We start from the raw sequence: 27,844 nt of genomic DNA on the forward strand, positions 1-27,844 counted from the left end.
GGCAGTCGCTGGCCAGAAAGCGCGACCCGTGCTTCCTTGGTGGAAGGACGCGGGTGGGGGGGCGGGGACCTCGCTGGCAGCCTCTACCGAGGCTGCGACCGTTAAACCAAGTAGGGGTCCGGGGTGGCAGCGGGAGGTCCAGTCCCTTGTGGCTTCTCCCAGACGGTCGGGCCCTCGTCCCCCCCCCCCAGCCTCCCTGCCCGGGGACCCCTCGACACCTTGTACTTTTCCATAATGACTCCAGTCCTCTATCTCTCCCTCCGTGGGGCGCTAGGGGTGCGCCCCCAGCCGGCGCCGGCAGTGGGACCCTCGACTGAGCATGCTCAGTGGGGGCCGCGTCTCGGCGAGCACCCCATCCCCCACCCCGGGGACGACCCTCAGCCCGGGGCGTGTCTGCCCGACCACGTGACCCTCCTGCCCAAACCGTGTCCGCGGGGCCCCAGGTGTGTCCCTCCGGCGACCAGGCCCTAAGAGCCCGGCCGCTTTAAACTTCGTGCTGAGTGCAGTACCCAACACGGTGGGCGGGGCCGAGCCCGGCGGGCGGGGCCAGGGGGGCCGACGAGGGCGCGGCGCGGCGGGCGGGGCCTCGCGCGCGGCGGGCGGGGTGGGCGGGGCAGGAGCGTGCGGGGCGGGCCCAAGGGCGCGGGGGGCGGGGCGGCGCGCGCGGGGGGCGGAGCGGCGGCGGGCGGTGCGAGGCCCCTTTAAGGCGCGCCCGGGCGGGCCCGCCGGCGCGGCCCCTTTAAGGCTTGGCCTACGTGGCAGCCGCTGGAGCCGCCGACTAGAAGCCAGGCCGGCCGCCGGGCACTTCCTGTGGAGGCCGCGAAGGGCGCGGGTGCCGACGGGCCGGACGCGGAGCGAGCGAGCGAGTGAGCCGGGCCTCCCGCCGCCGCCATGGGCCAGAACGACCTGATGGGCACGGCCGAGGACTTCGCCGACCAGGTGCGGCCTGCGGGCCCCGCGGCCTCCCCGCCCCGGGCCCCCTCCCCACCCGCGCCCCCCGCCGCGGGCCCCCTCCTCCGGGGCCCCCGGCCCCGCGCCCCGGCGGCTCCCCGAGCCGGCCCCCCGCCCCGAGCTCGCAGGGTCTCCCCGAAGCCTGGGCCGGGCCTTCGCCCCTGGGATCGCGCCCCCTCCCCCCAACCGCGACCCTGCGGCCTGGGCTCGTTGCCCGCCCCGGCCCGGGACGCCCCCAGACCCGGCCCCCGGGCCCAGCCTGCCCCTCTCGCCGCCTCCTCACCACGCACGGCCCGGGGTGTGTTCTCGGCCCCGCTCCGGCACTCAGCTCGGGTGGCCCGACCCCGCAGCCTGGCCCGGGCCTTCCTGGAAGGTGGGGGGTGTGAGCGGCTGCCTCCCCGCCCCCTGGGGCCGTGGCCCGAGCCCCGGGGGTCTTGGGAGCGCCCTCCATGCGGGCGGCTGGGGCGATCCTGCCCGCCTCTCCTTTGCCGGGGCGCTCCTAGGAGGCGGGGTGGGGAGCTGGATGCTGGAGCGGGGTTGGTCAGACAAGGCAGTCTGGGGGTCCTCCTGGAGGGAAGGGGGCGCCCTGGTGTGCACCCCGACGGCAGAAAGCACAGCCCTTTTCCTTTCCCTTCCCCAGGTGTGTGGACTCGGTGGGGTCCCTTTGACCCCGCAGTCTCCCTCCCTGGACTCTGCCCCCGGGCTGAATTGAATGAGGATCCGTCTTACACAAGCCCGGGAGGGAGGAGGGGACGCCCGGCTTCCCCGGGCCTTCTTCCCGGGCGCAGGCGGGCGGCCGGGGGAGGCTGTCGGAGCAGAGGTCCTGGCAGGCGCAGGGGACAGAGCGCGCGGTCTCGGCAGAGAGGGGGTGCCCCTCCGCCCGCCAGCCGGTGGCCCAGGACAGGCGTGCGCGCAGGCTTCGCTCCAGTTCGGAGCGGCGAGGGCCAGTCGCCGACTCCTGGCGGGGGCTCCCGGCCGCCCCACTCTGCGGCCGAGCTTCTTGGAAGGCCTGTGCGCACTTTTTTGAAAAAACAAAAACCGAGCATCTTCTGATCAGTTATCAGTGAACAAGCTTTTCCGTTCCGCACCCCCAGGGTTGGTCGGGTTCCCAGTGCACCGGTCTGCTGTGGCCCAGAGTTATAAAACCAGTGTGTGGGGGGGGGGGGGGCGGTGGGGCATTTCCCGAGGGGTGACTCGGAGCCTGCACAGTTTCAAACTTGTGTCCCTTGCAGAAACAGCTCCGAGAGCCTGCCGGGAACCGTGCAGGCCTTGTCGGTCTTCACTGACATAATTTTGGTGACCCAGTTTTATCTCCCCGATCAGCCCCTCCGGAGGAAGTCGGCTCCTTTCAGCCCAGGGAACCGCGGGGGCCGCGGACCCTGGCTGTCGGGCCTGGAGGAGCCTGGTTTTGCAAGTGGATTTCATAACCCGGTCCAGACGCGACAGCACTGGCCGGGCTACTGCTGACTGTTGCACGGGCAGCTCCCTGCCAACAGCCACCGCCTGCTGCCCCCGGCGACGCCCCCCTCTTCCCTCCACGCGTTCTGTCTGCGTTGCACGGACGCAGCCGGGTCTGGGGCCCGGCAGGGCCCTGGGGGCAGGGTGCGCAGGGCGGCGGCACCCGGTGAGGGTTGCTGCGGGAAGATCAGCAAGGCCCACCAAGGCTGGGGTCCTCCTCCGGCGGGAGGGCACGGAGGTAGCGCGTGGCCGGAAAACCAGAGCGGGCCTGGGCGGTGCCGGTCAGGGATCGGCTGCCCTGGGGATGGCGGAGGTCATGTGGGCGATGCAGGGGTCCAGGGATCCCCTCGGGACGGAACACTGGCCCTGCTGCCCTCGGTGGGGCCACACCGCAGGGCCGGAGTCTCAGCTTCCTGGCAGCAAGTCTAGCCCAGCTGGGTCCGCACGCTTGTTTTTAACGCTTGCCCACACAGTGGCAGAGCCGAGTGGCCAGTGACAAAGGGCCGAGGGCCCAGGCCTTTCGGGTGAAAGCGATCTGATCCGGAGGGAGTGGGGAATCCCCGAGGCTGCTCACCAGACGATGTGGCACGCCTGTCCTTCTCCAGCCTCCGGAAAACAAAAGCAAAAAACAAAAGCAAAAACGATGTGGCGGGGTTTGGCCGGAGGCCTGTGTTGCTGAGGGTGTCACAGAAAAGGCCTGGGCACCCTCGGGCCATGATGCCGGGGCCGCAGGAAGTGCTGAGCAGGCTCCCTGCGGGAGCCAGGCACCCGGCGGCTGCCTGACACCAGGTTGGCAGGGAGGGCCGAGGCACGGGAGCTCCGCAGCCCGTGTGGGGGGTGTGATGCCCGTAAGCGGGCGTGGGAGCGCTCAGTGGGCTCGGCCTGACGGCTGGTCACCAGGGTGACGCGCCCACGGCGAGGGGCCGTTGTCCAGTGGGGCCTTGCCCTTGTCGCCTGCACTCTGGCGCCACAGAGAAGGCCGGGGGGCTGTCGGCCACCCAGGAGCTCCCGCGGCCTCTGGGAGAGTGCGGGTGCGGGTGGTGAGGACAGCCTTGCGGCTCGCTGACCCGGCCCGGCCCCCGGAGTTGGGCCCCGGACTACTCAGCTCGTGGGTGCTGAGCACCTTCCCCTGCTCTGTCCCCCCCCCCCCCCACGGGCTTCCTGCCCCGCGCTCAGGAGCGGGCACCGAGGCAGGCAGGCGCTGACGCCCTCTTCCCCGCTCACCTGTCTGGGTGGGGACTCGGCGAGGCTGTGGTTAGGGAGGCCTCGGGGGAAGGGGGGGGGGGGGGAGGCGCCACGGGGTTCTCCGCCGTCTGGCCGAGCCCCGTGGTTAGGGAGGCCCTCTGCCCGCCGTGGCGTGCTCGTGGGGGAAGCCCGGCCGTGTCTGCCGCTGAGGGCCAGCCGGCCCCCGCCGGTCCCTCCGGGGGTGCACGGAGCAGCACTCGGGGAGACCGACGGGGAGCCCTGGGGTCACGGCGATGCGCACGAGGCATCCGTGCACTGCGGAAGGGCACCTGGCCACAGGCTGCGGTTTCCAGGGCGTGTGGACGTGGGCCGGCCTGCGTGGGGACAGCTCCTGACCCCGACGATAAGGAAGGCCAGGTCGCCGGCTCCCCTTCCTCGGAGTGTTCGCTGACCAAGAGTTGCGGCGGCTCGCCCCGGCCCCCTGGCCCCGGACGGGAGGAGAAAGAGGGTTCCTGTGCCCCGAGGGCGCCGCAGGCGGCTCCATCCCAGGGCTCAGGCTCAGGCCGGCGTCCTCTCCACGCTTCCTGAGTCCCCTCGGGCCTCCAGAGTAGCAGCCCCTTGGAAGGAACCCCAGCTTCCTGCGTTTCTGAGGCTGCTCAGCTGCAGTTGCTGGGGCTCGATTGTGAGGTTCGGGGATCCCTGTGGAAGGCCCCCCGCCCCCCCAGGGTGGCTGTCCCTCCGGAAGGTGCCTCCTGCGAGGGTCCGCCTCCAGCCTTCCTGCCCGAGTCCCTCCCGAGGGCAGCGGCCGGGCTCTTCTCTGCTCCCAAGGGAGCACTGGCCCGGGGACATGGCCCAGAGCCGCTCGCAGGGGCGCAGCGGCCAGGTCTGTGCCAAGGAGACCGAGACGGGTGTCGGGGACGAGGCGAAAGCCGGGCGGGGCCTCGTGGTGCTGACCATGGCTCTGTCCCTCGTGTCCGGTCCCAGTGGGGGCCGCTGGGGGCAGCGGGGGTGGGGGGAGCTGTGAACGGGCAAGACTCAGGAGGCGGGAAGGCAGCCTGCACCCAGGCCGCACCTGACTTTGAAGCGGGGGGCCAGAGCACGGCCCGGGCTGTGGCGGCGGCTTTCCCGCAGGCCGGCCGGGGGAGGGCAGTGAGTCACCTGTCTGGGGGCGGGCTCTGCCGGCGCTCTCTCATCCTCTGACCCAGACACCGAAATTAAGGGCCCAGGCTCATCCTGGGGGCTCCCCCGCCCGCCGGCCTCCCACAGACGGGGCGCTCTCGGGCCTGAGCCCAGGGTGCTGGCGGGCGTGTGGGCCTGCCCGGTGAGCCCAGGAGGGGCTGCCAGCGGGGAGCAACACCTGGGGGGGCGGGGGGGGGGGGGCAAGTCAGAGGGCCGCTGATCTTTGTCCTTGCGTCCCCCCGCCGACCCAGCGGCCCACCATGGTCCCAGCCTCCAGTCTGAGCCCCCTACCTCCCCACCCCCACCCCCCTCCTGGCTTCGACATCCTTGGGAGGCCTGCCCAAGCTGCCATGCTTGGGAGGCTGGGAGGCCCGAGCCGTTGCCAGGGTCTGCCTGTGGGGCCCTGGCCGGAGGCCCAGCTGCAGGGCAGGGGTGCTGTTTGCCTGCGGGGGCCAGGGCGCTCGCACCGCTGCCGGTTGCCGGGCACCTGGTAAGTGTCGTGGGGCGGCTGCGAGGCAGGAGCGGGAGGGGGCGCGGCGCCCACTGTCCCCAGCCCCGCCTGCTGAGGCGCGCACGGTCGCGCCGGGGCGTGTGTGTCCCGTGTGCCTTCCCTGTGTGAGCTCCAGCACTCACCCGGGAGTGCCCCGGACCTCTTGTCACCACGGGTCCACTCCCCGCCCCCTCGCCCCGGCTCCTGGAGGCCAGCCCGACCCCGAGCGACCATTGGGCCCGCCGGCCTCGCTGTGGAGAAGGGTGGCTCAGGCCCGGCTGCCCGGCTGCCTGCCTGTCACCGTGACTTCTGCCACCGCTCTGGGGCGGGGGGCCCGAGGGGCCGGCACAGGAGTGTGGAGCAGACCGCGTGGGGCTCCGCCCGGCAGATGGAAGGGAAGGACGCCCGGCGAGGGTGGCGTGAGCGTCCCCAGCACCTTCACAGGCCTCGTCAGGGACGCCCGCACTCCAGAGCTCTCGCTGCGCCCTGGTCTCCGATCCCGGACGGCTTATCAGCCTGCGGGGGGGCGGGCGCTGCCGGCCTGCCCTCTGGACCGGCGCCGCTGACACACCAGCCCGGCGGGCGGGTCCCCGATCTTTCTCCCGAGCTCCTGCTCTGTTATCGCGTGTCCCAGGGCTTCTGTCCCTTTGCACCCCAGCTGTGCTCCGTTGGCGGGGGACCCTGCCCGGGGCGCACCTGCTGACCCTCGCACCGCGGCGTCCGCCTGCGTCTGTCTCCTGGCGCGCGTCCCCAAGGTCAGCTTGCGCGGAGCCGGCGGAAGCGGTCTGTGTGTCTCTCCCACGTGAGCCGGGGACTCTGCTCGCCCGCCCGTTGGAGCCGCCGAAACCGCGTGCGCCCTGTGGCTTCGGTCTGCGAGGCCTCCCGGGCCCCTCGAGAGCCCCTGAGCCCCCTGGCCGCTGCCCACACGGAGTCCAGGTGGTCGCCAGCAACTGCGTGTGTGCAGCGCCTGGGCGCCGCAGCCGGGCAGTGCGCCGTGGTCCCGACCACACGCACATGCCTGCCGGCCTCTCGCTGCCCCGGGGGACCAGGTGGGGGCGAGTGGGGAGCCCGGGCTGGCCGAGCATGAGGCCGCCCGGCCGGGGAGCCTGGTGGCAGCCGGAGCAGACTGTCATCCGGGGTGCGCTCCACCTCGTCCGTCCCGAGGGTCCCCAGGCATTGCCGGGTGGCGAGGGCAGAGGGTCGGCGCGGCCCTGGGCGAGCCCTTCTCCCCGAGGCTCTGGGCTGCCGAGGCCCCGGCCCGGGGGACAGGCTGCTTCCGGGGGTGGTTCTTGGCTGGCAGCCGCTGCACGTGTCTGCCGAGGTGACACGGGGGGCCACAGCAGACAGAGGGTTACCGCGAGAGTGGGCTCCGAGCCCGGCGGCCCGGCGCGGGCGTGCCGGCGGCAGGGGTCTGGGGAGCGGGGGGCCGGGCCGGCCGCAGCCCCTCACCGGCGCCTGTGGCCCCCCAGTTCCTCCGCGTCACGAAGCAGTACCTGCCGCACGTGGCGCGCCTGTGCCTGATCAGCACCTTCCTGGAGGACGGCGTGCGCATGTGGTTCCAGTGGGGCGAGCAGCGGGACTACATCGACAGCACCTGGGGCTGCGGCTACCTGGTGGCCTCCACCTTCGTGCTGCTCAACCTGCTCGGGCAGCTGAGTGAGTGGCCCTGCGGGCGGGCGGGGGGGCTGCTAACAAGGGGGCCCAGCCCCTGCATGGAAGGGCCCGGAGCAGGAGACGGGGCGGAGCCGGGCAGTGGGGACCCAAGGCGTCGGGAAGGATGGGTCCAGGAGGAGGGAGAGGGGACAGGCTGGGCCAGAACGCAGGCTCCCGGGGGCCTTGGGCCCTGCGCCCCCGCCGGGCTGTCTTCTGGGGGCGGCCTGCGCCCCGTGCACGCAGGGCAGGGCGGGGAGCACCCTTCCAGCCCGTCTTGCAGCACCGGGCTGTGCCCTCTGACCCCCCCCCCCCAGCCGGCTGCATCCTGGTGCTGAGCAGGAACTTCGTGCAGCACGCCTGCTTCGGGCTCTTCGGGATCATCGCGCTGCAGGTACCGGGGGCGCGGGGCCGGGGGCCGGGGGCTGCGCCCTTGTGGGCGCCCAGCGCGGCGTCCCCCCTTCGCCGCCCTCTGCAGTGTCGTTGACAGTGGGGGGCGAGTCGCAGGTTGGCCGCGGCCAGGACCCTCGTGTCATCAGGGCTCTCCTCCCCGGGGAAGCAGCCCTGGCTGGTCTTCAGGCCGTGGGGTCTGGGCCCGGGTCCCGACCTCGGGCCATCCCGGGTGTCCGGGCGGTCTGTGTGTTTTCTGCCGGAAAAACTGCCTAAAAGTGCTGGCGGCCCGGTAGGAAAGAGGGCCCTGTGAAAGGGCCGCCACCCGAGCGTCTCTCTGTCCTCTGTCCCCAGACGATCGCCTACAGCATCTTGTGGGACCTGAAGTTTCTGATGAGGTACGTGCGCTGCGGGCCGAGAGCACCGGGTGCCTTCCCCGCCCCGCCCGGGCTCGGGGCTGCCGGCAGGGCCCCCCCGCCCAGGACCCCAGCACACGAGTGAGAGCGAGGTCGCTTCTCCGGACCCCAGACTTCACGGGGTGGGGGGCCGGGTGGAAACACGCTTGTGCCCCGGGTCGCAGCTGGTCCACAGTAGAGCTGCGGCCGGCACCGGCTCTGAGGGTGCTGGGTGGCCCTCACTGTCTGGTGGCACCGGCACCCCATGTCCTCAGTCGTGTGAGTGGGGGGCTCCGCAGGTGGGCCGCAGCTCTGTGGCCCCGGGGACCCGCGCCCTCCGTGTCCTGCTCGGTCTGCAGCGGGGGCCCCGTCCCCAGGTCCCCCCGTCGAGTCCGGTGACGAGCGCGCCTCCGCCCGCAGGAACCTGGCCCTGGGAGGGGGCCTGCTGCTGCTGCTGGCGGAGTCCCGCTCGGAGGGGAAGAGCATGTTCGCCGGCGTGCCCACGGTGCGCGAGAGCTCGCCCCGGCAGTACATGCAGCTGGGCGGCCGCGTGCTGCTGGTGCTCATGTTCATGACCCTGCTGCACTTCGACGCCGGCTTCTTCTCCGTGAGTGCCGCCCCGCCCCGCCTTGCCCCCGCCCGGCTGTGCGCGGAGCCGGCCACGGGAAGGAGCCAACTCTCAGGCTCCCGTGTGCCCGGGAGGCGCCCTCCAGGTGCACCGGGGCCCGGCCCCTCACGCCGACCCCGTTTCCCTCTGCTCTCTGCCCTTACTGTGTCATCTCCGGCGCTGGGGGCGCACAGTTGGAGGAGGTTCTGCCCTTGTCCCCAGGGGCTTGTCAAGCAGGCCTTGGCTGGCGGGCTGCGGGGCCCCGGGGACCCCGGGCCGTTGGCCCGCTGCACCTCCCGTGCCCACAGCCTCCTGTGCGCCCCCGCCTGCCACGCAGCCCCCAGCCTGCGGCCGGCGTCCCCGCAGCCCCCCTAGTCCCGCCCGGCCCCGGCCCCACCCGCCCCCTCACGCGCGCCTGCGTTCTCACCGCCCGCCCCCGCAGATCCTGCAGAACATCGTGGGCACCGCCCTGATGATCCTGGTGGCCATCGGCTTCAAGACCAAGCTGGCCGCCCTGACCCTGGTGGTCTGGCTGTTCGCCATCAACGTGTACTTCAACGCCTTCTGGGCCGTGCCGGTGTACAAGCCCATGCACGACTTCCTCAAGTACGACTTCTTCCAGACCATGTCGGTGATCGGGGGCCTGCTCCTGGTGGTGGCCCTGGGCCCCGGCGGCGTCTCCATGGACGAGAAGAAGAAGGAGTGGTAGCGGGCCCCTGAGGACCGGCTCCGGGTGGGCGCGACAGGCTGCCAGCGTCCGCGTCCCCCGCCCCCTCCCCGCCCCGTGAAGGCACAGATGTTCGAGAACTTTCACCACAGACACCTGGAAATCGACGGCCAAATCTGCTCTGGACCCACCTCCTGCGGCCCGACCGCTCGGTGCTGGCCGGACGGTGAGCACGGCCCCTCCCCCAGCGAGGCGGCGGCTCGGCCCCTGCTGCTCGGCCATGGCCGCCGGGTGGCTGCGCCCCCTCCTGTCCGGGTTCTCTGGGGTGACGGGGGCTTCAGCTGTACTGTGAGCAGATACATCCGTGTGTCCTTCAACGCAGTCTCCCTCGTTTTTTCCAAGGTTTACGTTTTTAGCCAAAACTACTAAACGATTTCGGACGGCCCGGCCCTGCCTCACACACACTGCCCAACCGCCCGGTTCAGAGCGGCCCGTGGCTCCACGGGGCCCCGCCTTGCGCTGTGACACTTTGTAGGGGAGGTGGGACAGTTCGGAGGAACCCCAGCCCCCCAGAACCGGGCGGCACTGGAGGGGCCGCTCACAGTTCCCGGTCAGGGTCATTGACGAGTCAGAAAGCTGGCCCGGCCGGGGCAGTGCACTCGGGGTCGCACCCGGGGAGCCGAAGGGGCTTGTGGGGACGAGGTCCTGGCGGAGCCTGGGGCCACCAGAGCCAGCAGGGGCCAGTTACCTCACTGCCGACCTCCCCGGCCCTGGCTGACCCCGCCCTGGCCGGGCGCCGCCTGTGTTTTCCTTGGGCCTGAGGTCCTCCCGGAACACATGGCTGCAGCCACGTGTCCACCAGGCTGGGGCTTGCACAGAGCGTCCTGCTCGCTTTGCTGGTCGCAGCCCAGACCACCCTGCGCCTGGCGATGCCTTACCGGTTGCACCCGACCCCGTAGCTGAGGTTGTTGGGCGTTGCCTCGCGTTGCGTCCCTTTGCGGGCGCCCTGCCCCTGGCCGTGCCCTAGCCACCGGGGGAGCCGGGATGTCCCTGGGCCTCCCTTGTCCTCTCCCCAGATCCCTCGGGGGCAGACCCCCACAGCCCCTTGGAGCCTGTCCCCAGGGCGGCCAGGGGTGGGGGCCACGTTTGCCTCCCGTCCCCCTGCCCCCCACCCCCGTGGGCTGCTCAGGGAGGGGGGCCACCTTCTGCCCCCCAGGGCCCTTAGAACCGCACCTGGCTCTGTAGCCTGAGCCCACCTAGCCCAAGGGGGGAGGGGGCACACCTTCCACCACCCACCTGTGTCCCCAACACAGGGGCGGCTCATCCCGAGTGCCACGTTGACAAGGCCGTGGCCGCAGGACAGGGCATCTCTGCTCCTGGCCACTTGCTACGTAGCATGTTTGCTTTCTGACTCGGCCTGGGCCCAGGGGGCTCTGTCCACCCCCCAGCACAGCCTGACAGCCCCACGGAAGGGCACTCCCCAGCCCTGCGCCTGGAGACCTCTTGGTCTCGGGGGGCGGGCCGAGCCAGGAGCCACAGCCCCCCCATCGCCGGCAGGAGGTTGCTGCCACCAGCCCGGCCTGAGCAGCCGTGCCCGGGTGGGGGTGGTGCCGTGCCGTCGCCGGGAGGAACGATAAGCGACCGACCAGTTGGTGTTGGCAAAGATAATTTCCGAAAATATTTTTTGCTTCATGTGGGAAAATAGGTATCAATCTCATCGTATGCTGTATTTTATATTAGTTGTGTTTGAAAACATTCTGATTTTTGGAAACACCAAAATAAATAATGGCGTTTGTTGTACGTGGTGTCACCTGCGGGCACGGTCCGGGGGGTGGGGACCTCCCAGTGCCGCAGGGAGGAGCGCTGGGGCCTCATCCAGACGGGTGCTCCCCTGGGTCCCCGCCGCGTCCTGGGGGCAGCTGATGGGAAGCGGGTGGACGAAGCCTGGGGCACGGGCCGTGCAGAGGACAGGCGGCGGGCCGCCGGAAGTGGACCGCCACGCGCTGCCCCCGCCCGTCTCTGTCTCTCCGGCGACTGTCCGTCAGCCCGGCTGCTTAAAGGAGCTGAAGCGCTTCGGCCGGCGGTGGCGGCTTCTCCACTTCTTCGACGCGCTCAGCTGCGTCTGGTGGGGGCGGAGCTCCGGTCAGTTCCGAGGCGCCGGCCTCCCCCCTGCTGGCCCCGCCTGCGCCCCACAGACCTGGACGCCCCAGCCCCGTTCTGCCCACCCACCTGGGGCTCCCAGTCCCGGCACTGGCCACACAGGTGCAGCCGCAGGGCAGGGTCCTGCCCGCTCCCCTCCCCCCCCGGGGTCCCTGCCGCATCCCGGCAGCCGCCCCGCAGAGCGGGGAGCCTGTTCCAGGCAGGCGTGCACCCGCGAGCAGCCTGGCTGGGGCTCGGGGAGGCGGTGTCCACGGGGTGCGCCCCTGCCGGAGGGCTCCTCCATCTTCCCCAGGGAACCGAGAACCGTCACCGAGGAAGCTGCTGCTGGGCACAGCCCTGCTCCGCCCTCACCCTCTGGCGCTGGGGGGCCGGCTCCCGGGCCGCCCCTGCCTCCTGCGAGTCCCCCGGTCGTCTCGGCCGCTTGCCCTCGTCTGTCACAATGCGGCCGTCAGGGATGCCCTCGGGGTCGTCCCCGTGCTCGGTCCCTCCCAGGTGCTTCCTGCCGAACAGCTCCGCTGCGAGGGACCAGGTTGGGCGGGCAGAGGTGAGGGTGGGGGCTGGGGGGGCCGAGCGGGTGGGGGGCACAGGCCAGAGCCCGCTCGCTGCTGCAAACGGACAGGACAGCATTGACCCGAACACGACCCGAACCCACCCAACAGCCAACCGGAGGGGGGGGGGGGCTCGAAGGGAGGGGACACGTCCCCGCTCACCTGGGTACAGGTCTGTCATGCTGTCGTCGCTGTCACGCGGGGCCTCGCCGTCGTCATCGCTGGACTCGGGCGGCCCGTCACCGCCCGCCTGGTCCTCCCTCCTCCGCCTCTTGTGCAGGAGGCAGGCGGGCACGAACTCCACACCCCGCTCCTGGCACTCCTGGTCTGCGGGACAGGGCGGCACACTGCCCGCTTCTCCCCGAGGGTCCGGCCCCTGGGCCCACCCCCAGGGACACGTCCGAGGTGACAGGGCACACCCCCGGCTCAGTTCCCCCCAGGACAGGAGGGGCCAGCAGGGGCGCGGCCGAGGGGCAAGACGACGGGACAGGTCTCCTGGGCCTGGGGCACCCTGCTCCGGGCGGGAGGGCGCCCAGCTGCATGGGCTCGGGCCCCTGGCCCGGAGGCCGCGGCCCCTCGCAGGCACCGTCGCTCCGTGGAAGCTGGCACCTCCGCTGCCCGCCCTGGCGGGGGCTCCCTTGGGAGGACCTTGCTGCGGCCCCACCGCCCCCCTGCACCGAGGATGCAGGCGGCCTCTGCAGGGCAGTGTGGCTCCCCTGGGGACAGGTGGTGACCTGGGCCTGGCTCTCACCGCCCCCCCCCCCCCCGGGTCCCGCCCTCACTCATGGCATGCACGAGCCCTGCTGGGTCCCTGCGTTCGCCTACCCACCTCCCGCCTCCCACCCCTTCCTCCTTGTGGCCTCCCACTCCGAGGCCCTGCAGCCTCGTCACCACTGGAACCCAGTGTGGCGTCTTCTCAGCACCCTCAGCCGGGTGCCCGCACTGCCGCGCAGAGCCTCCTCCTCCGGTCTCGGCCCCAGGGGTCAGCCTTGGAGCTGCCCCTCGCCCACGGGGAACCAGTCCGGCTCCCAACTCCTCCCCGCCTGCCCACGGGTGGAGATGGGCCTTACTCTCCACCAGAAGCAGCAGTGCCTCCGGCCTCCTGGTCCCGTCCTCCCATCATCAAACCAGCCTGACCACCCCTACCTGGCCCCTCCCCCGTTCCCGGGCTGAAGCCCACGGCACCGCTCTAGCCCGGCTCTGCGCCGGCCCCACCACGCAGCTGCCTCTGTCCCACCCCCCCTTGGCTGACGTTTGCCAAGAGTCCCCCCTGTACTCTCTGAACCCCGTCCGCCCCACACGGCTGGCTCCTCCCCCGTGCCCTGGCCCTGCCCCGTCCCTTCTCACCTGGCTCCCTGGGTGCAAATGCCACCTGGATGTGAATGTTCTGCGCCAGCAGCCTCGTGCCCTGACACCTCCCAACTCTCCCTGAAAGCCTATGACCCTGACCCCGCTGGCACCTGCCAGTTCTCCAGCCAAGACCTGGGACTCGGTCGCTTTGTCCCTGCCACTCACTCCTCATCCAGCAATCCTGCCCACGAGCAGCTGAGACCTGACCACACCTTCCCACCTTCCCTGACACCAACACCTGGCGACCCAGCTGGGAACTGCGGCCGCCATCTTCACCCGGAGGGTCGCCCTGCCACCCGAGGCGTCTTCCTCCCGGATCCTCGGGAACAGCGATGCTGAGACGCACTGGCCCTCAGCTCCCGGCTTGCACGCTGTCAGCACACCCCGCCTGCGCATGCTCTAGGACCGGCCGCGCTCTCGCCACGCCCCCTTCCACCCACGGTGCGTGGCGGCGCAACGAAGGCTCGTCCTTCAGAAGCTCCCCCCGCAGCGTCTGTGCCCCGGACGCCGTCCTCTCCCACTCTGCACCTCCCGCCGCCCCGGCCCACCGTGAGGCCTCCGAGAGCCTTCCCCAGGCCTCCCGAGTCCGGCGGGGCCTGCGGGTCCCGGCGCTGGCCCCTGGCAGCGTCCACCACGGGCCGGCCAACAATGTGGTTTCCCTGTAACACTGATGAGCTGCCCCGGGCACGCAACTCTACAGTCAATCCGCCGGAGGTAAACCCGGCGTCGTTTCCCTACAAGTCCCAGGATCTGCGGCCGCGCTAACTGAGAAGGGAGCCCGCTGCCTGCCCTGCACCTCTCCCCACTGTGTGGGACGGGCGCACCCCGCCCCCACGCCCGAGGACCCGCGCGCCCCTTCCGCCCTCTGGGGGCGCTCGTCCCGGGTGACGGCAGGCACGTGCCCGGATCTCAGTGGCTCAGGCGCGCTGTGAGCCCACGTCACTTACATTTACGCAGAGCTTTCTGGTAGCGCCGGCCCTGCGTGTGCCTCAGCACGTGCTCTGGGGACTTGTTGATGTGCCGCAGGGTGAGTCTGCAGAACAGCTGGCGCCTAAGGGGCAAGGGGGACCTCGGTTTGCAGGACAGGTCACGAGAGGTCCAGACGCCAGCTCGCCCCTGGGACTGCGTCTCAGAACCACCCCGAGAAGCTGATGGGGTGTGTGTGGGGGGTGTCCAAGGTGAGGCCTGGGCATCGGGGGTTCTGGAAAGCTCCGAGAAGAACCACCAACCCACACGGACCGCGGCCTCGCCGTTTGCCCGGCAACGTGGCCAACCTTCGCCGGCTCTGCCGCGGGACCGCGCGAGGACTCGGCGTTCCAGCTCTCCAGAAAGGGGCGTGCTGCCGCCCCTCTCCCTATTGACCGTTTCTGCCGACCACACACTCTCAGCTAAGTCAAAGCTCTGCTTCTGCGTAAACACGCGAACCTGAGCTCGAGAGCTCCACACAGGCCCGGGGGTCCCGAGTCCAGCGCCGGACCACGACCAGCCCCGGGCTACGCCTGTGGGTCCCGCCGCGCCCCGCGCCCCACGTACGGGTTCTTGGTGCTGGGCACGACGTGCGGCTCGAAGGCGGCGTAGTCGAAGGCCGGGGAGGCGCGGGCCAGCCGCCGGTACTTCCTGCCGCTGGTGTAGACCCGGAGCTCGGGCAGGCGGCAGGGTAGCTCGTGGCCGGTCAGAGCACATCTCACCTGCGGGCGGGCGGGAGGCGGGGCGGTCAGGGGGCCCCGGGGACCGGCCGGGGCGGGGGTCCTGGGGGAGGTCGGGGACTCCGGCCCCGCGCACCTTACAGGCGCCCGGCTGCAGCCGCAGGCTCGGGTGCTCGCGCAGGAAGGCGCGCACGTCGGCGGGCAGCTCATCCATGGCTGGGCGGCCGGCGGAGCTGGAACCACGTGGACCGGCTGGGGGCGGGGCTTGGCGGTGCCCCGGAAGCAAATGCCGCCGGACCCGGGAACCCTCCGCGGGGCGATGGCGGTGTGGCGGCTGGGGCAGGTGCTGCGCGGGGCGGGCGCTGGGAGGCCGGGCGGCCGGGGGTGGTCCGCCCCCCGGGCTGGGGAGCTCACCCGCCCCTCGCGTCTCCGCAGGCCCCCGCCCGCGCTGCTTGGAGGAGCGTCCTCGCGGTGCCCCTGCGCGCAGGTGAGGACTTGTTCAGGCGGTCACCTGGGGAAAGCTGCCCTGCGCTCCACGGTGCACGGTGCACGGCCTTTGGGTGCGCAGAAAAGCTCTGATCGCCTTTACCAGCCTCGGTGCCGGAGACATTAGCTAACCCACGTGTCACTGGCCTCAGGAGGGGCCAGCCCAGGACGGAACCCAGGTGTCCGGGGCCTAAAGGAAAGCAGGTCCCGTCGAGGCAGCTCGCACGCGGCCACCGGGCGACAGCAGAGGCTGACTGGACGGGGCAGAGCGCGCGTGCGCGCCCACGGGTGCTCCGCTGGCCTGCCCGCCCCAGGCCTGCTTTTCACGCCGGGGGGCCGTGTCGCTGTCTTGCGATGGGACCTGACTCCGAGAGCTTAAATGTGCTTTCTGTGTACGCGCCATCTCTGAATGTCCGAGCGACGAGACGGCAAAGCTGCCACTCCTTTCTTCCCTCCGGAGTGCCAGCACCGCGCCGGCCCGTCTTCTCCCCCACCCCCGGGCGCCGCACCGTAGGGCGGCCTGCCCCCTCCGAGCTCCAAGCGCCCTTCTTCCGCCTCTGGCCTCTGCACCTTGTCTTCTGGGCCCACGCAGCCCAGCTGGCTCACTTCTAGTGCCTCTGAGACTCCAAATACACTTTCTCGTATAATTTGGGGGCGGGGAGGAGCAGGACCGTTAGGAGAGTCCAGTCAGGCCCTGTCCTGAGCTCACATCACGTTCCTGTTTATTCAAACCGCAGCAGCCAGTGCTGGTTTGCCTTATCCAGTAGAGTACCTCTCCGCGTGCTCCGGCGTCAGAGGCGGGGGGCGGGGCCGTGACGTAATTACGCAGGGTCGTGGTTGGTGGCCGAGCCAGGACTGAGCCCTGGGCCTCCTTCAGTCGGTCAACACCCACCGAGAGCCCCGCGCCAGGCCCAGGGTCGGGCGGCCCCCTCCTCCTGTGCCCCGTGCTCCCGGACAGTGTTGGGGCAGGGTTGGCGGCGTCTCCAGGGCCTCCTGACCCAGAGCCCGCGTTGTGAACCCCTCAGGGCCGGCCTGGAGGCCGGGCAGGTGCGGCAGTTCGGCCGCAGAAGCGCCTGCCGCCAAAGCAGAAGATGATTCCTTCCTCCAGTGGTTGCTGCTCCTCATCCCAGCGACAGCCTTCGGCCTGGGGACCTGGCAGGTACACGCCGGCCTCCCGCCCTCGCGGCCGGAGCCCTCGCCCTGCTGCCGCGTGCTCGGGCTTCTGCTCTGTGTCCCTAGGTCCAGCGTCGGAAGTGGAAGCTGAAGCTGATCGAAGAGCTCGAGTCCAGGGTCATGGCCGAGCCCGTCCCTCTGCCCGCAGAGTGAGTGGGGCCGCCAGCCGGGGGCTGGCCTTGCCGGGGGTCGGCGGGGAGCCTGGCTTCTGCTCGCCGCCCCAGCCCTCAGAGGGGAGCCCTCAAGATCGGGGGTCCTGCTGGGCTTCTTGCTGACATGGTCCCCCCCACTGGCCCCGGGACGTTGCCTGAAGGACGTGGGGACGCCTGTCATCCCGGGTCTCACCCTGACCTCAGGCCTGTGGGTCCCCCACAGTGCAGGCAGCACCCACAGCAGGCATTCCAAGCTAGTGGGGGGGGGGGGGGAGCCGGCTCCGCCATGTCTGGGCTGGAGTGGGGTTCTGGACCAGTGCCTGAAAGGGGGCTCCTGCCCTCCCCCCTCACTGCCCCGCCCTGGCCCAGACCGCAGCTGGGTCCCACAAAGCTGTCATCCCCGGGGACAGACTGGTGCGTGAGACAGGCTGCTGGCCCGCACAGGAGGCCGAGTCCGGGTGGGAGTCCCCATGTGCAGCAGCTTCTCTGGCGAATGTGGACGGTTCGGTAGTGCGGTCAGTTCCGCTCCACAGCACGCGGGTCGGCCTCCCCGCCGGTGGGCACCCCCGCCCCTGGCACCCGCCATCTGTCCCCTCTGTGCCTGTGCATCCCCCGCATCGCCCCTCAGGCCGGGGGGCTGCGTGGCTTGTTGCCCCAGGAGAAAAGGGTGTGTCTCCCTCCGGGACCGGTCCGTCCTCAGCCCCACCTGCCCCCTCTCCCCTGCAGCCCGATGGAGCTGGAGAACCTGGAGTACAGGCCCGTGAGGGTCCGCGGGCACTTTGACCACTCCAAGGAGCTGTACTTGATGCCCCGGACCCTGGTGGACCCGGCCCGGGAGGCCCGGGCGGCCGGCCAGCTCTCCTCCTCGGTCCAGAGCGGCGCCCACGTCGTCACGCCTTTCCACTGCAGCGACCTGGGGTGAGCAGGCGCACGGGGCACCCGCGGGCCTGGCGGGCACAGATGGGGCGGTTCCTCCCCTCCTCCCCACCCCCAGCCCGGGCAGACCGGGGAACCAAGATGCCTGCAGAGGCTCGACTGCTCACAGGGTCTGAAGGTTGGAACCCGACCCTATCAGCCCAGTTGTTCCCCGACTGGCTGCCGCGCAGCCCCCACGAGTGGAGCCCTGGGTGGGGCGCAGCGAACGGTCCCTGGGGTGGCACGCTGAGGGATGGTGGTGAGGTGTGAGGAGTGTGCAGGGAGCCAGCCCAGGGGAGGCCAGCCGGGGAGGACGGGGGTGGGAGGAGCCGCCCGGGCACCATGGCAGAGCAGCTGCTTCCCCAGTGCCCACGCCCAGGTGGAACCTGGGGTCCTCGTCCCGCCGCTCCCTGGGCAGAGGCCGTGTGGGCCCCTGGTTGGGAGGGGAGAGTGGAGGCAGGCGCACGAGGAGGCTGCTCCAGTCCAAGTTCAGGGGGACGTGGCTGCCCAAGCCCAAGCCCTGGGGGCTGGAGCCCTGGCTGTATGCTGCAGTGTGGAGGGGGGCATGAAGAAGTGGGGGGCCTCCCATTCCAGGGGGGTGGGGTTGGTGGCTTTCCCCAGTGAAGACGCAGGGGCCCGAGGCCCTGGCCCAGCCTGCCCCACGAAGCCCAGCTTTCAGCACCCCAACCCCGCCCCAGAGCTGCTCCCGAGGGCGCTGGGGCCCGTGTCAGGGATGGCCTTCCCACAAACCCTCCCCCCACCACATGCTCTCGTCACTCCAGGGTCACCATCCTGGTCAACAGAGGTTTCGTCCCTCGGAAGAAGGTGAACCCCGACACGCGGCAGAAAGGCCAGGTAGAGGTGTAATCTCTTTCCTCAGGGGAGCGGGGCTCTGGGGGGCCACCCTCCTGTGCCATGCACCCCAAGGACGAACGGCCGGCACTTCCACTTAGATCGAGGGGGACGTGGAGCTCACTGGGATCGTGCGGCTGGCCGAGACCAGGAAGCCTTTCGTCCCCGAGAACAACCCAGAAAGGAACCACTGGCACTACCGGGACCTGGAGGCCATGGCCAAGGTCACAGGCACAGAGCCCATCTTCATCGACGCGGACTTCAGTACGTCGTGCCCGGCCCAAGTAGCAAGAGTCAGGGCCCCTCTGTGGTGCAGCGTGCTGGGGGCGGGGGAGGAAGGGGCGGCCCTGGGGACGGGCCAGGAACAGGCAGAGCGTCCCCCTGAAGTGACTGGAAGTAGGTTGCGGACACCAGCAGCTCAGGGGACAGCGGGCCGGGTGGCAGTGACGGGAGACCGAGCCCCGTGTCCCCTCCCTGCAGAGAGCACAGTGCCCGGGGGGCCCATCGGAGGGCAGACCCGGGTCACCCTGCGAAACGAGCACATGCAGTACATCGTCACCTGGTGAGTCCCTCCCCGCACCCCCCTGCTGTGCTCGGGCCCTCCCCTTCGGAGCCCTCACTGGAGACATCTCACCCACCCCAGGTACGGACTCTGTGCGGCCACGTCCTACCTGTGGGCAAAGAAATTCCTGCGTGGGACTCGGGGCACGTGACACCGTCGGCCAGGGCACCCCGAGTTGAGGGGGTCCAGTCTCATGCCGGCCAGTCGTGTGAATAAACCCCTGGCTGCTACCCACAGCCTGCCTTCCTTCTTTAACTGGACGAGCTGACACTCTGGGGGACGAGAGCCAGGCCCCGGTCACAGCACCCAGTGCCACCACAAAGCACCGAGACCGCGTGTGCAGGGCCGCCCGGCCCCCCTGACTGGTGCTGACGCGTAGGGGCCCTGGTCTGAGGGTGGGCTCGCTCCCCCTCACCGGCCCCAAGATCAGTCACTGCCACACCACACGCCCGAGACTGGGGTCAAAGGAGTCTTTATTACTTTTATGTACAGAAACCACAGTGCCCTCTCAGCCCAGCTTGGTGGCCAGTTCCTTCGCCTTGGCTTTCTCCAGCTTGGCGATGCGCGCCACCGACTTGGGGCCCAGCACGTTGCCACCCCAGTGGCGGCGGATCTGCAAGGACAGGAGGGGACCCCGTTAGCCGGGTCCGGCACCCCCACCTCCCCAAAGCACGCGAGGGCACCGTCCTGCGGGCCGCCCTACCTCGTCATATCGGTCGTTGTAGTTGGTCCGGACGGCTTCCACCAGCTTGGCCAGGGCACCTTTGTCCTCCCTGAGCAGACAGGGCAGCCAGTGGGTCTCCGCCTCCCAGCCCCTGCCCGCCGCCCCCCCGCCCGAGCAGGATGGCCGCCCCTTAGGCCCCAAACAGAAGCCTTTTGCCTCAGACAAGACGTGACCACACGGTTTGTTCAGCTGAAGAAATTCATGAGCATCACTGGCAAAGGCCGGGACGGGCGTGTTCCCCCTTACCCTGCAGGGTTTCGCGTTAGGAAGGGGGGGTGCTGGGCCATGCAGGGCACTTACGAGTTCACCTGCGTGAAGGCGACGGTGGTGCAGGTCTTCCTGTGGACCAGGCGGCCCAGCCGGGCCTTCCCCTTGATGATGCAGTAGGGGACCCCCATCTTCCGGCACAGGGCGGGCAGGAAGACCACCAGCTGGAAGACAGTGTCGGCTGAGCGCGCGCCCCAAGCAGCAGCAGCCACCACTCACGAGCGAGCGGGGTGGCAGTTGCTCAGGGTTAAAAAGCTCATGTACTTGCACTTCAAGGCTTAATTCAGTAAGAAAGTCACATCATCGCAAGAGCCACGGGCCCGTGTGGCTCCTGTTCTTGTGGGAACGGCCGTCGCCCCGCTCTGGCCTCGGAGGGTGCCGGCCCCACCCGGGGCCCACGTACCTCGATGGGGTCCACGTCATGCGCCATCACGACCAGCTGGGCCTTCTTGTTCTCCACCAGGGTGGTGACCGTGTTCACCCCTGCAGCACGAGACCGGGTCTGTGTGAGGGGCGGGGCCAGCGGCCACCTGACCCATCACCACAGGGCTCCAGAGGGGGCCGCACGCCCTCCCAACCCCCCTCACCTGCTCGGAGGACGGGGGGCCTCTTGGTGGGCACGTCCCCTTTGCCGGCCGCCTTCTTCTCGGCGCGGGCCAGCAGCCGCTGCTTCTTCTCCTGCTTCGTCTCCGGCCGGTACTTGTGCGCCAGCTTGAGCAGCTGCGTGGCTGCAAACCACCATCGGCTCAGGCCCGCGGCCCGGACCCCCGTCCCCAAACTGTGACTCCCACTAGATCCCTGTCCTGGGTGTGAGCCGCACGTGGGAAACTCCCCCGACAGCCCTGCCCCAGGGGGCGGGGCTCAGGGGGTTGGGCATCACCCCACAAAGTGTGAGGTCGCCGGTTCCATTCCCGGTTGGGGCTCACAAGAGCAGCAACTCATCACATCCCCCCCCGCCCCCCCCCCCCCCCCCCCCCCCCCCCCCGGAAACAAGCGTTAAAAAGAAAGAAATCTCGGGACAGGTGTGTAATCTTCCCGCTTTGGCCACGGCCAGGTTCCGGGGACGACGCAGCAGCCTGACCCTCAGTGACCAGTCTGCTGCCAAACGCCCGCCGCCCGCGGGGCAGAGGCTGCAGGTCTGGTGCTGTCCACCCCACGCGGCGGCCGCCCGCGCGGCCAGAAGCCCCTCCCGCCCCGCCCCCGCCCCTCCCCCGCGCCCACCTGTCTGGCGGTCCAGAGCCTGCGTGAACTGGTTGATGGCCGGGGGCACCTTCAGGCGCTTGTAGAGGATCGCCCGCTGCCGCTGCAGCCGGATGTAGCGCGGCCACTTGACGAAGCGGGTGAGGTCCCGTTTGGGCTGGATGTCCTGTCCTGCGGGGGGGGGGGGGGGGGGGGGGGGGGCGGCGCTGAGCGGGGACCCGACCCCGGAGGGGCGGCGCCCGGCGGCGGGGGTCCAGGCGCCCGCACGTCTCGCAGGGAACAAACGTGGGGGGCCCCGGGGTCCCGCGATGCCCAGGTGCCCAGGACCCAGACGCCCCGCCCCGCCCCCAAGGCCCCGCCCCCAAGGCCGCGCCGGCCCCGCCGGCCCCGCCGGGCGCCCGCACGCACCGATGCCGAAATTCTTGGGCCTCTTCTCGAACAGCGGGTTCACCACCTTCTTGGCCTCCTGCTTCTTCACGACCGCAGGGGCCGGCGCCACCTTCTTCCCCTTGGCCTTCTTCCCCTTCGGCTGCGCGGGAGGAGAGGCCGGTGACCCGCCCGCCCGCCCCCAGTCCCCCCGGACCGCGGTCCGCCCCGCCCCGCCCCCGCGCGCGCCCGGCCCCGCTCGTGCATCAGCGATCTCGGTGGTCAGGGAGGTCCGCACGGCCGCTCAGATAGCAAATATTCGCTCACATCATCTGCACGAGCCGGGGCGGCCCGGGCCCGGGGCGCCGCGCCCCCAGACGCAGCAGCAGCAGCAGCAGCAGCGCGCCCAGCCCCCCTCCCCGAGGGCCCGGGGACCGGCTCCGGGCCGCATCAGCGCCCAGCCCCGCAGTGCGGCGCTGGGCTCGCCAGCTCCTTCTCCCTCGGCCCAGCGCCTCTGGGCCGAGCCCCGCGGGGCTCCCCTCGCGGCAGACGGCAGAGGGGCTCCCGCGCAGCCGAGTCCGAAGGAGGATGGCGGCGGATAGAACCCAAACCCAGCGCCGGCACACGGAGTGGCGAGGAGACTCACCATCTTGGACGACGGGAGGAGAGAGAAAGAAAAGGGGATTGTGGGAAATTTGTATGCTAGCGCGGGGATCGCGAGACCTGGAGACTGCGCGGGATTTCGGATTTAAAGTGACAGGACTCCTTTCGCCCGCCCTCGGGTCGGGGGCGGTGCGGGGAGCCGGAGTGGGGTCTGTGAGGTCGGAAGGGGCGTGGAGGCGGCGGCGGGACGCTCCAGGTGCGGAGAGGCGCCTGCGAGCTGGGACTTCCCGAGGGGAGCTCGTTCGTCCCTTCCCCCATCCCGGCCAGGTGCCCGCCGGGCCCGGGGTCTGCGGACAAGGTGCAGATACGGGTGTAGAAGGGCGGAGTCGCCGTGGAATGTTCCCCAGCAGGGCTCCGCGGCCGCCAGTGCGGCCGTTCGGCCGGGCCCCGAGCCCCGGGCGGAGCGCTGGAGCGCCGGGCGGGAGGGTGGTCCGGGCCAGAGCCCGGAGCGGGCAGGCGGTCGGCGCTCCGGGCGCCCGGCCTGCAGCTGGGAGCCCAGTGCGGAGTTGGAGGGGCCCGTCTGTGGAGAGGTGGGGCAGGGATGGGCCCGAGGGAGCGCCTCCAGGGGTCCCCGCAGGCCTCTCGCGAATGCGCGTGGGCCGGACGCGGGCAGGATGTCGTGGGCTTTCCCGGGGAGATGGCGTGAGGTCCGGTGGCGCCCCTGCGGGCGGAGAGGGGACCCCGAGATGTGCGCGTTCTCGGGGGCACGGAGGGTGGGCGGCGGCGGCTGGCCCCACTCGCATCAGACTCCGCCTCCCAGGTGCTGACTGCGGCCCGGGGCCTCCGCTCCCTGCCTTGACCGGCGCCCGCCATGGCCCAGCAGAGGGCCCTGCCGCAGAGCAAGGAGACGCTGCTTCAGTCCTACAACAAGCGGCTCAAGGACGACATCAAGTCCATCATGGACAACTTCACGGAGATCATCAAGACCGCCAAGGTGCGCGGGCGGCCCCTGTCCTGCGCCTTGGACAGTGCCGCCGGGGAGGGGTCAGCTCTGGCCCAGGGTGTCCCTGAGGGCCCCGGTGCCGGTTGGTGGCCCTTGTCCTTGGGGGAGAGCAGCCGGGGAGCAGCTGCGGGTGGACTAGAGCAAACAGGTGACCAGATAAACCAGCCAATGACGGGTCCGCACGGCCTCTGTAGGGAACTCCAGTTACACTGACAGGCTCTGGCCCAGCCGGGTAGCTCAGTTGTCAGAGTGCCCTCCCAATACGCCAGGGATGCAGGTTCCATCCCCAGTCGGGGCCCAGACGAGAATCTACCAGTGATTGTGTGAATGCATGGAGCAACAAATCGATGTTTCTCTCCCTCTCTCTTCCTTTCTGTCTAAAATCAATAAGCAAAACGGCCAGGTTAAACACCCAGCACCACTCACCAGCAACAGGATTGGACAGGGACTCGATTTCCCAGGGCTCTGGTTTCCCGACTCACACGACCCTGGGGGGAGGACTGGCTGAGCCCTCTATGTGGCCACCTCCGGGCCTGGCCGGGACCCAGACACGGCAGCTGCTGCTGCATGTGGGCGAGCGGTCAGCGCCAGGCTCTGTGGGCTGGACCCTCGAGAGACCGTGGCAGACTCGGAGGCCCTGCTGGAGGACTAAGGAGGATGGGAGGAGCTAGCAAGACCTCGGGGTTCACAACATGTTGGGCTGCGGTGGCGGGGGGTGGTTATTGAGTCATAATTTTCACAAGACTCCTTAAAGCAAGTCCCCCCGCCCTCTCCGTTTTCAGAGGAGGAAACCGGGGCTCAGACTTAGGAACCTGCCTGAGGTGCTTCTGCTGTAACCGGCAGAGCCAGGCCTGGGACGCAGGAGGTCCGGCTCCCCACCACTCGGGGTGCCCTGACGCCCCTGTGTGCAGACACGGCCCCCGGAGAGGCCCCGTCCAGGTGGGCGGGTGGGGGCGGTTCACAGTCTGCCCCTCAGACAGGACGGGCTCCGGCTCCTGCATTCACCGCCTGAGACACGCGCTGCTCCCCGGGCCGTCCCAGCCTGGGCTCTGCCCACCCGGGCTTCCGGGGGGACTCTGTGAGGTCACGAGGGTCAAGGGCTCGGCGCCTGGGAATTGCTCAGTAAATGGTCCCTTAACAAAGGGTGTCACCCTGTCGCTCCTCACCGAGCGCCCACACTGCTCGAGACGCTGGTCCATACTGCACGGGGCTCCCCGTCCCCGAAAGACTTGACCTTGCCTGGGGCCTCCCTGCGCCTGGCGCAGCGGTCAGTGGCCGCTGGCACCCGTCCGTCGGGGCAAAGGTGCTGTTCTCGCCTTAAAACGACGAGGGAGGAGGGGAGCATCGCCCCAGGTCTGGGTCTCGGTGCCCGCCGGGGACGGCAGGACAGGCAGGATGGGGGTGGCGGGGGCCGGCGGGCCGGCACCTGCTGGTCTTAGACTCCCTCCTCTGTCCTCCAGATTGAGGATGAGACGCAGGTGTCCAGGGCCACTCAGGGCGAGCAGGACAATTACGAGATGCACGTGCGAGCCGCCAACATCGTAAGTCGCCGGAGGAAGGCCTACCCTGGGCGCCAGCGCCTCGGGGTCCCCTCTGTGTCTCCTGGGTGGGATGCAAACCGCTGCTTAGGAGACACCCGGCCCCGGAGTGGAGGGGCGTCCGTGCCAGCGCGGGAGGGGCGGCAGCGGGCACGGCTTCGGGACAGGTTGCCCCTTGTCCCTTGTCCACAAGAAAGTTTCTCGAGACTCGTTGTGAGTATAAATGCAAATCTCCGAGTGCAGCTGGATGTGCGTTTTGGTTCCTTCTGATGTCCCAGGACAAGTGTGCCCATTATTTGCTTAAGCATGTGCCCACACATGAGAGCACATGAGAAAAGGTTCGGAAGGAGCCCCCCAGCGCGCAGGCTGGCTGGCTGCCCGGAGGAAGGGCAGGGCAGGGCAGGGCAGGCGGTTCGGCGCAACAATAGTTCCATCTGTGGGCTCCGGGGCTCGAGTCACTCATGGGGCTGGAGCTCAGTGCCTCCCGGCTGGGGCCAGGGGCTGAGCCGGAGGGGTCTGGGGGGCCAGGACCCTGCCCCATCCCTTCTCACCCTGGAGGTCGGGGCCGCCGCCCCACGTGCGTTGCCCATGAGGAGACCAGGCCGCCGCCTGGCCAGAGTCAGGCCCCTGGGGGCCGGACGCCGTCACAGCCTCGCCCACCCGCCTGCAGGTCCGCGCCGGCGAGTCCCTGATGAAGCTCGTGTCCGACCTCAAGCAGTTCCTCATCCTGAACGACTTCCCCTCGGTGAACGAGGCCATCGACCAGCGCGACCAGCAGCTGCGCACCCTGCAGGACGAGTGTGACCGGAAGCTCGTCACCCTGCGGGACGAGGTCGCCATCGACCTGTACGAGCTGGAGGAGGAGTATTACTCGTCCAGGTACAAATAGGGCCGCGCCCGGACTGCGGATGTGGGTCCGGCCGGCTGCCCGACGGCCCCGGTGCTCCGGCCCCTGCCTGCCTGGTCGCAGCGGTGGCGGCCGCACAGCCCGAGCCCGTGTCCCAGCAGAGCGCCTGGTGCGCGCAGCAGACACTCGACGCCGCCTGCCGGGCCCCGGGAAGAAAACCTCAGGACTTCTGGGGCTGGGAGGGCCAGAGCCTGCGTTCCTGCCCGTTGGGGGGCCGGCTGCCCGGTTTTGTACTGTCTGGTCCTTTTAGCTTTTTAATCGGTATTTCATCAAACCTCCCAGCCAAGGCCTGGCTCGCTCCTGTTGGCCCCTGGACTGTGTCCACGAAGCGCAGGGAGGCGAGTCCCCCCGGGTGGGGGTGGGGGTGGGGCGCCGGGGAAGGAGCAGGAAGAAGCCCAAGCAGAGGACGGCCCTGAAGCCAGGCCCAGGGTGCTGAGGCCCCCTGGTTCCCATTCAGCTCGGCCTTGTCCTTGGGCCACAGCCCCTCCCCTGCCCACGCCTGGCCACACTGGGCCCCAGGACACCGCAGGGGGCGCGGCCTGTCTCCCCAGCCCTCAGGGGCCACTTGGATCCCTGAACCTGAGGCCTTCAAGTGAGAGGGGCCACTCAAGTGAGACGTCTCAGTCCAGGCGTAACTCACATGGGGGAAACTGAGGCTAGAGACCGGGGGCCTTGCTCCTCTGTCCCCAGTGGCTTGGGAAGTCCAGGCTCGGCCCACAGACACGGAGCCCTCGCCCCTGCGCCTGCCCCAGGCCGTCCTCCAGCGGTGCCTTCCTGTGCGCCTCGAGGGCCCCACCCTGGGGCGGGTGGCCAGCCCCGGTGTGGCCTGTGGTCTGGGGCTTGGGTCCAGTGCCCCCCCTCGCGGTCCCTGCCCATTTCTGCCTCTCCGGGAGGGGATATCATGTCCCTGCCCAGCTGGAGTGATTCTAGACTTCTCCAGAGCAGTCTGGGGCCACCTCTGGTCCCTGATGCCCACCAGGTCAGCAGACCTAGCAAGTGCCTCCTAACACACCTCTCAGGAGAAGGGTCCCTTGGAGGGTTTCAGATTCCTCTGGGGACCAGAGACCCTGCTGGGGACATCACTCTCGGCCCCGCTGGTGTTGCGGCAACCCTTCGCCCCCCTATGTTTGTCTCCGTGACCCCAGGGGCCGGGCCTCTGGCCTGAGCAGGGACAGGACCACCCGCCTCTCGAGGTCGAGGGCAAAGGGGAGGGGACCTGCCCAGGTCACTCACCAGGGCCTGTGTGCCAGGCGTCCCGCACCCTGCCCGCCCGTCTCTGGTGCGCCCACAGTGGTCTGGGCTGGCCGGGCGGCCCCCACGACCCTGGGCCTCAGGAGGCCAAGTCCCCCCACACCGCTCGCCTGCTCCCTGCCGCCACGCTTGCTCACCCGCTTCCCCTCGTGATCTGCTCTCTGTCCGCCTCCCACTCTCCGCTGTCCTCAGACCGCCACTCCGTGACCGTGAGGGTTTCTGAGACGGAGCACCGAGGGCGGGAGCCAGAGGCAGGGCAGGCCGCTGGAGGCCGCCAGGGAGACAAGTGTGGGCTGGCCGTGCGGGTCCTTGCCCCCCGTCCCCCAGCAGCACGTTGGTGGGTGGTGGGCGGTGGGTGGTGGCTGATGGAGGGGCCCATGTGTAGCAGCACAGCTGGTGCGGTGGCACAGGACAGAACACAGGGTCTCTGTTCCTGACACCTGGTCCGGGCTCAGGCGGGGAGATAAGAAAGTAAGACAGGTCCCTGCCCCCACAGCCCGTGCGAAGTGTAGGAACCGAGAGAGACCGCGGCGAGCCTCGGGTGCTGGCTGCCACCGCGGTGCGGCCGGCCGCTCCCGGCCAAAGGAGGGCGGCTGAAGCCGGGGTGGGGGTGGGGTGGCAGCAGGGGCTAGGACAGCCATAGGACACACACCTGCCAGGTCAGTGGAGGGACCCGCTGGGGTCGCAGGCCTGCGTCAGCCGGTGCTGCAGGGCCCCGCCCCTTAGGGTGCCGAAGGCCCCGGGCAGGGGGAGGCCTGCTGGCAGAGCGCCCCCCCTGCACAGAGGGGAGAGGTGGGTGTGGGGCGCTGTCTGTTTTCTTACCGCGGCTTCTGTCTCGCTCCCCCTCCCCCGCTCCCGCCCCCCTGCTCCTGCCTCCCCGGGTCTCTGGTGGCGGAAAAGCTCGAGTCTTTGCGAAGCTCACGATCTGCCTCTGTGCGAAGCTTACTGGAGGCCGGACCACAACACGGACCCCACGGACGGCCTCTCGGCCCCTCTGCTGGCGTCCCCGGAGCCCGGCGCGGGGCCCCTGCAGGCCACCGCCGCGGCCCACTCCCACGCCGGCGGCCCCGGGCCCTCAGAGCACACCTGAGCTGCTGCCCCGGGCCGCCCCCCCCCCCCCCACCTGCCGCCGCCGCAGCCTCGCTTCTCAGCCTTGGCTCCTGCTTGGG

General features: G+C 70.3%; 5 protein-coding genes, 1 long non-coding RNA gene and 2 other non-coding genes across 9 annotated transcripts; 3 read left to right on the top strand and 5 right to left on the bottom strand.

Annotated features, from left to right (window-relative positions):
• The first annotated feature begins 708 nt into the window (after positions 1-708).
• SURF4 (surfeit 4) lies at positions 709-9,349 on the top strand. The gene is made up of 6 exons (XM_028513907.2): positions 709-939; positions 6,733-6,919; positions 7,231-7,307; positions 7,658-7,701; positions 8,119-8,305; positions 8,748-9,349. The coding sequence occupies exons 1-6, from the start codon at positions 892-894 to the stop codon at positions 9,012-9,014; spliced, it is 810 nt and encodes a 269-aa protein (XP_028369708.1). The 5' UTR covers positions 709-891; the 3' UTR covers positions 9,015-9,349.
• Positions 9,350-10,376: 1,027 nt separating this feature from the next.
• On the bottom strand, positions 10,377-10,962 carry LOC118499839. The gene is made up of 2 exons (XR_004902388.1): positions 10,510-10,962; positions 10,377-10,472 (listed from the first exon to the last, which is right to left on the bottom strand). It is a non-coding gene; the product is annotated as an uncharacterized LOC118499839 (long non-coding RNA).
• A 21-nt stretch (positions 10,963-10,983) lies between these two features.
• On the bottom strand, positions 10,984-14,941 carry SURF2 (surfeit 2). 2 transcript variants are annotated; one of them, XM_036022484.1, is made up of 6 exons: positions 14,813-14,941; positions 14,564-14,718; positions 13,978-14,081; positions 11,843-12,007; positions 11,484-11,647; positions 10,984-11,088 (listed from the first exon to the last, which is right to left on the bottom strand). In XM_036022484.1, the coding sequence occupies exons 1-6, from the start codon at positions 14,888-14,890 to the stop codon at positions 11,014-11,016; spliced, it is 741 nt and encodes a 246-aa protein (XP_035878377.1). In that variant the 5' UTR covers positions 14,891-14,941; the 3' UTR covers positions 10,984-11,013. The 2 variants fall into 2 exon arrangements, with proteins under 2 accessions (XP_035878377.1, XP_028385453.1); XM_028529652.2 differs by having other exon boundaries at positions 10,984-11,094.
• Positions 14,942-14,947: 6 nt separating this feature from the next.
• Positions 14,948-19,046, top strand: LOC114509747 (surfeit locus protein 1). Its single transcript, XM_028528249.2, has 8 exons — positions 14,948-15,019; positions 15,112-15,163; positions 16,402-16,484; positions 17,214-17,405; positions 18,185-18,257; positions 18,356-18,518; positions 18,735-18,816; positions 18,898-19,046. Exons 3-8 carry the CDS (start codon positions 16,456-16,458, stop codon positions 18,965-18,967), a joined length of 609 nt encoding a protein of 202 aa, XP_028384050.2. The 5' UTR covers positions 14,948-15,019; positions 15,112-15,163; positions 16,402-16,455; the 3' UTR covers positions 18,968-19,046.
• Positions 19,047-19,275: 229 nt separating this feature from the next.
• RPL7A (ribosomal protein L7a) lies at positions 19,276-22,093 on the bottom strand. The gene is made up of 8 exons (XM_028514902.2): positions 22,020-22,093; positions 21,416-21,536; positions 21,029-21,178; positions 20,395-20,535; positions 20,211-20,290; positions 19,841-19,971; positions 19,520-19,589; positions 19,276-19,429 (listed from the first exon to the last, which is right to left on the bottom strand). The coding sequence occupies exons 1-8, from the start codon at positions 22,020-22,022 to the stop codon at positions 19,325-19,327; spliced, it is 801 nt and encodes a 266-aa protein (XP_028370703.1). The 5' UTR covers positions 22,023-22,093; the 3' UTR covers positions 19,276-19,324.
• On the bottom strand, positions 20,044-20,116 carry LOC114514155. The gene has a single exon (XR_003685922.1). It is a non-coding gene; the product is annotated as a small nucleolar RNA SNORD36 (small nucleolar RNA).
• LOC114514167 lies at positions 21,636-21,710 on the bottom strand. Its single transcript, XR_003685924.1, has one exon. It is a non-coding gene; the product is annotated as a small nucleolar RNA SNORD24 (small nucleolar RNA).
• Positions 22,094-22,211: 118 nt separating the features above from the next.
• MED22 (mediator complex subunit 22) lies at positions 22,212-27,780 on the top strand. The gene is made up of 5 exons (XM_028520615.2): positions 22,212-22,334; positions 22,797-22,970; positions 24,440-24,520; positions 25,188-25,396; positions 27,576-27,780. The coding sequence occupies exons 2-5, from the start codon at positions 22,848-22,850 to the stop codon at positions 27,763-27,765; spliced, it is 603 nt and encodes a 200-aa protein (XP_028376416.1). The 5' UTR covers positions 22,212-22,334; positions 22,797-22,847; the 3' UTR covers positions 27,766-27,780.
• Positions 27,781-27,844: the final 64 nt, after the last annotated feature.

Source organism: Phyllostomus discolor, chromosome 3 (assembly GCF_004126475.2).
Source record: "Phyllostomus discolor isolate MPI-MPIP mPhyDis1 chromosome 3, mPhyDis1.pri.v3, whole genome shotgun sequence".
In the NCBI taxonomy this organism is placed as follows: Eukaryota; Metazoa; Chordata; class Mammalia; order Chiroptera; family Phyllostomidae; genus Phyllostomus; species Phyllostomus discolor.

Bases quoted from the DNA above. Each gene is read 5' to 3' on its own strand.
- SURF4 (XM_028513907.2), top strand. From the start codon at position 892: ATGGGCCAGAACGACCTGATGGGCACGGCCGAGGACTTCGCCGACCAG. The intron at 940-6,732 runs GTGCGGCCTGCG...GTGGCCCCCCAG, and splicing joins CCGAGGACTTCGCCGACCAG to TTCCTCCGCGTCACGAAGCA. The intron at 7,702-8,118 runs GTACGTGCGCTG...CTCCGCCCGCAG, and splicing joins GACCTGAAGTTTCTGATGAG to GAACCTGGCCCTGGGAGGGG.
- SURF2 (XM_028529652.2), bottom strand. From the start codon at position 14,890: ATGGATGAGCTGCCCGCCGACGTGCGCGCCTTCCTGCGCGAGCACCCG. The intron at 11,648-11,842 runs GTGAGCGGGGAC...GGTCCCTCGCAG, and splicing joins CATGACAGACCTGTACCCAG to CGGAGCTGTTCGGCAGGAAG. The intron at 11,095-11,483 runs GTGAGGGCGGAG...CGCCCCCACCAG, and splicing joins CGGCCCCCCAGCGCCAGAGG to ACGCAGCTGAGCGCGTCGAA.
- LOC114509747 (XM_028528249.2), top strand. From the start codon at position 16,456: ATGGCCGAGCCCGTCCCTCTGCCCGCAGA. The intron at 16,485-17,213 runs GTGAGTGGGGCC...TCTCCCCTGCAG, and splicing joins CCCGTCCCTCTGCCCGCAGA to CCCGATGGAGCTGGAGAACC. The intron at 18,258-18,355 runs GTAGAGGTGTAA...ACTTCCACTTAG, and splicing joins ACACGCGGCAGAAAGGCCAG to ATCGAGGGGGACGTGGAGCT.
- RPL7A (XM_028514902.2), bottom strand. The intron at 19,590-19,840 runs GTAAGTGCCCTG...CTGTCTGCTCAG, and splicing joins GCCTTCACGCAGGTGAACTC to GGAGGACAAAGGTGCCCTGG. The intron at 19,430-19,519 runs GTAGGGCGGCCC...CTGTCCTTGCAG, and splicing joins ACAACGACCGATATGACGAG to ATCCGCCGCCACTGGGGTGG.
- MED22 (XM_028520615.2), top strand. From the start codon at position 22,848: ATGGCCCAGCAGAGGGCCCTGCCGCAGAGCAAGGAGACGCTGCTTCAG. The intron at 22,971-24,439 runs GTGCGCGGGCGG...TCTGTCCTCCAG, and splicing joins AGATCATCAAGACCGCCAAG to ATTGAGGATGAGACGCAGGT. The intron at 25,397-27,575 runs GTACAAATAGGG...GTGGCGGAAAAG, and splicing joins GAGGAGTATTACTCGTCCAG to CTCGAGTCTTTGCGAAGCTC.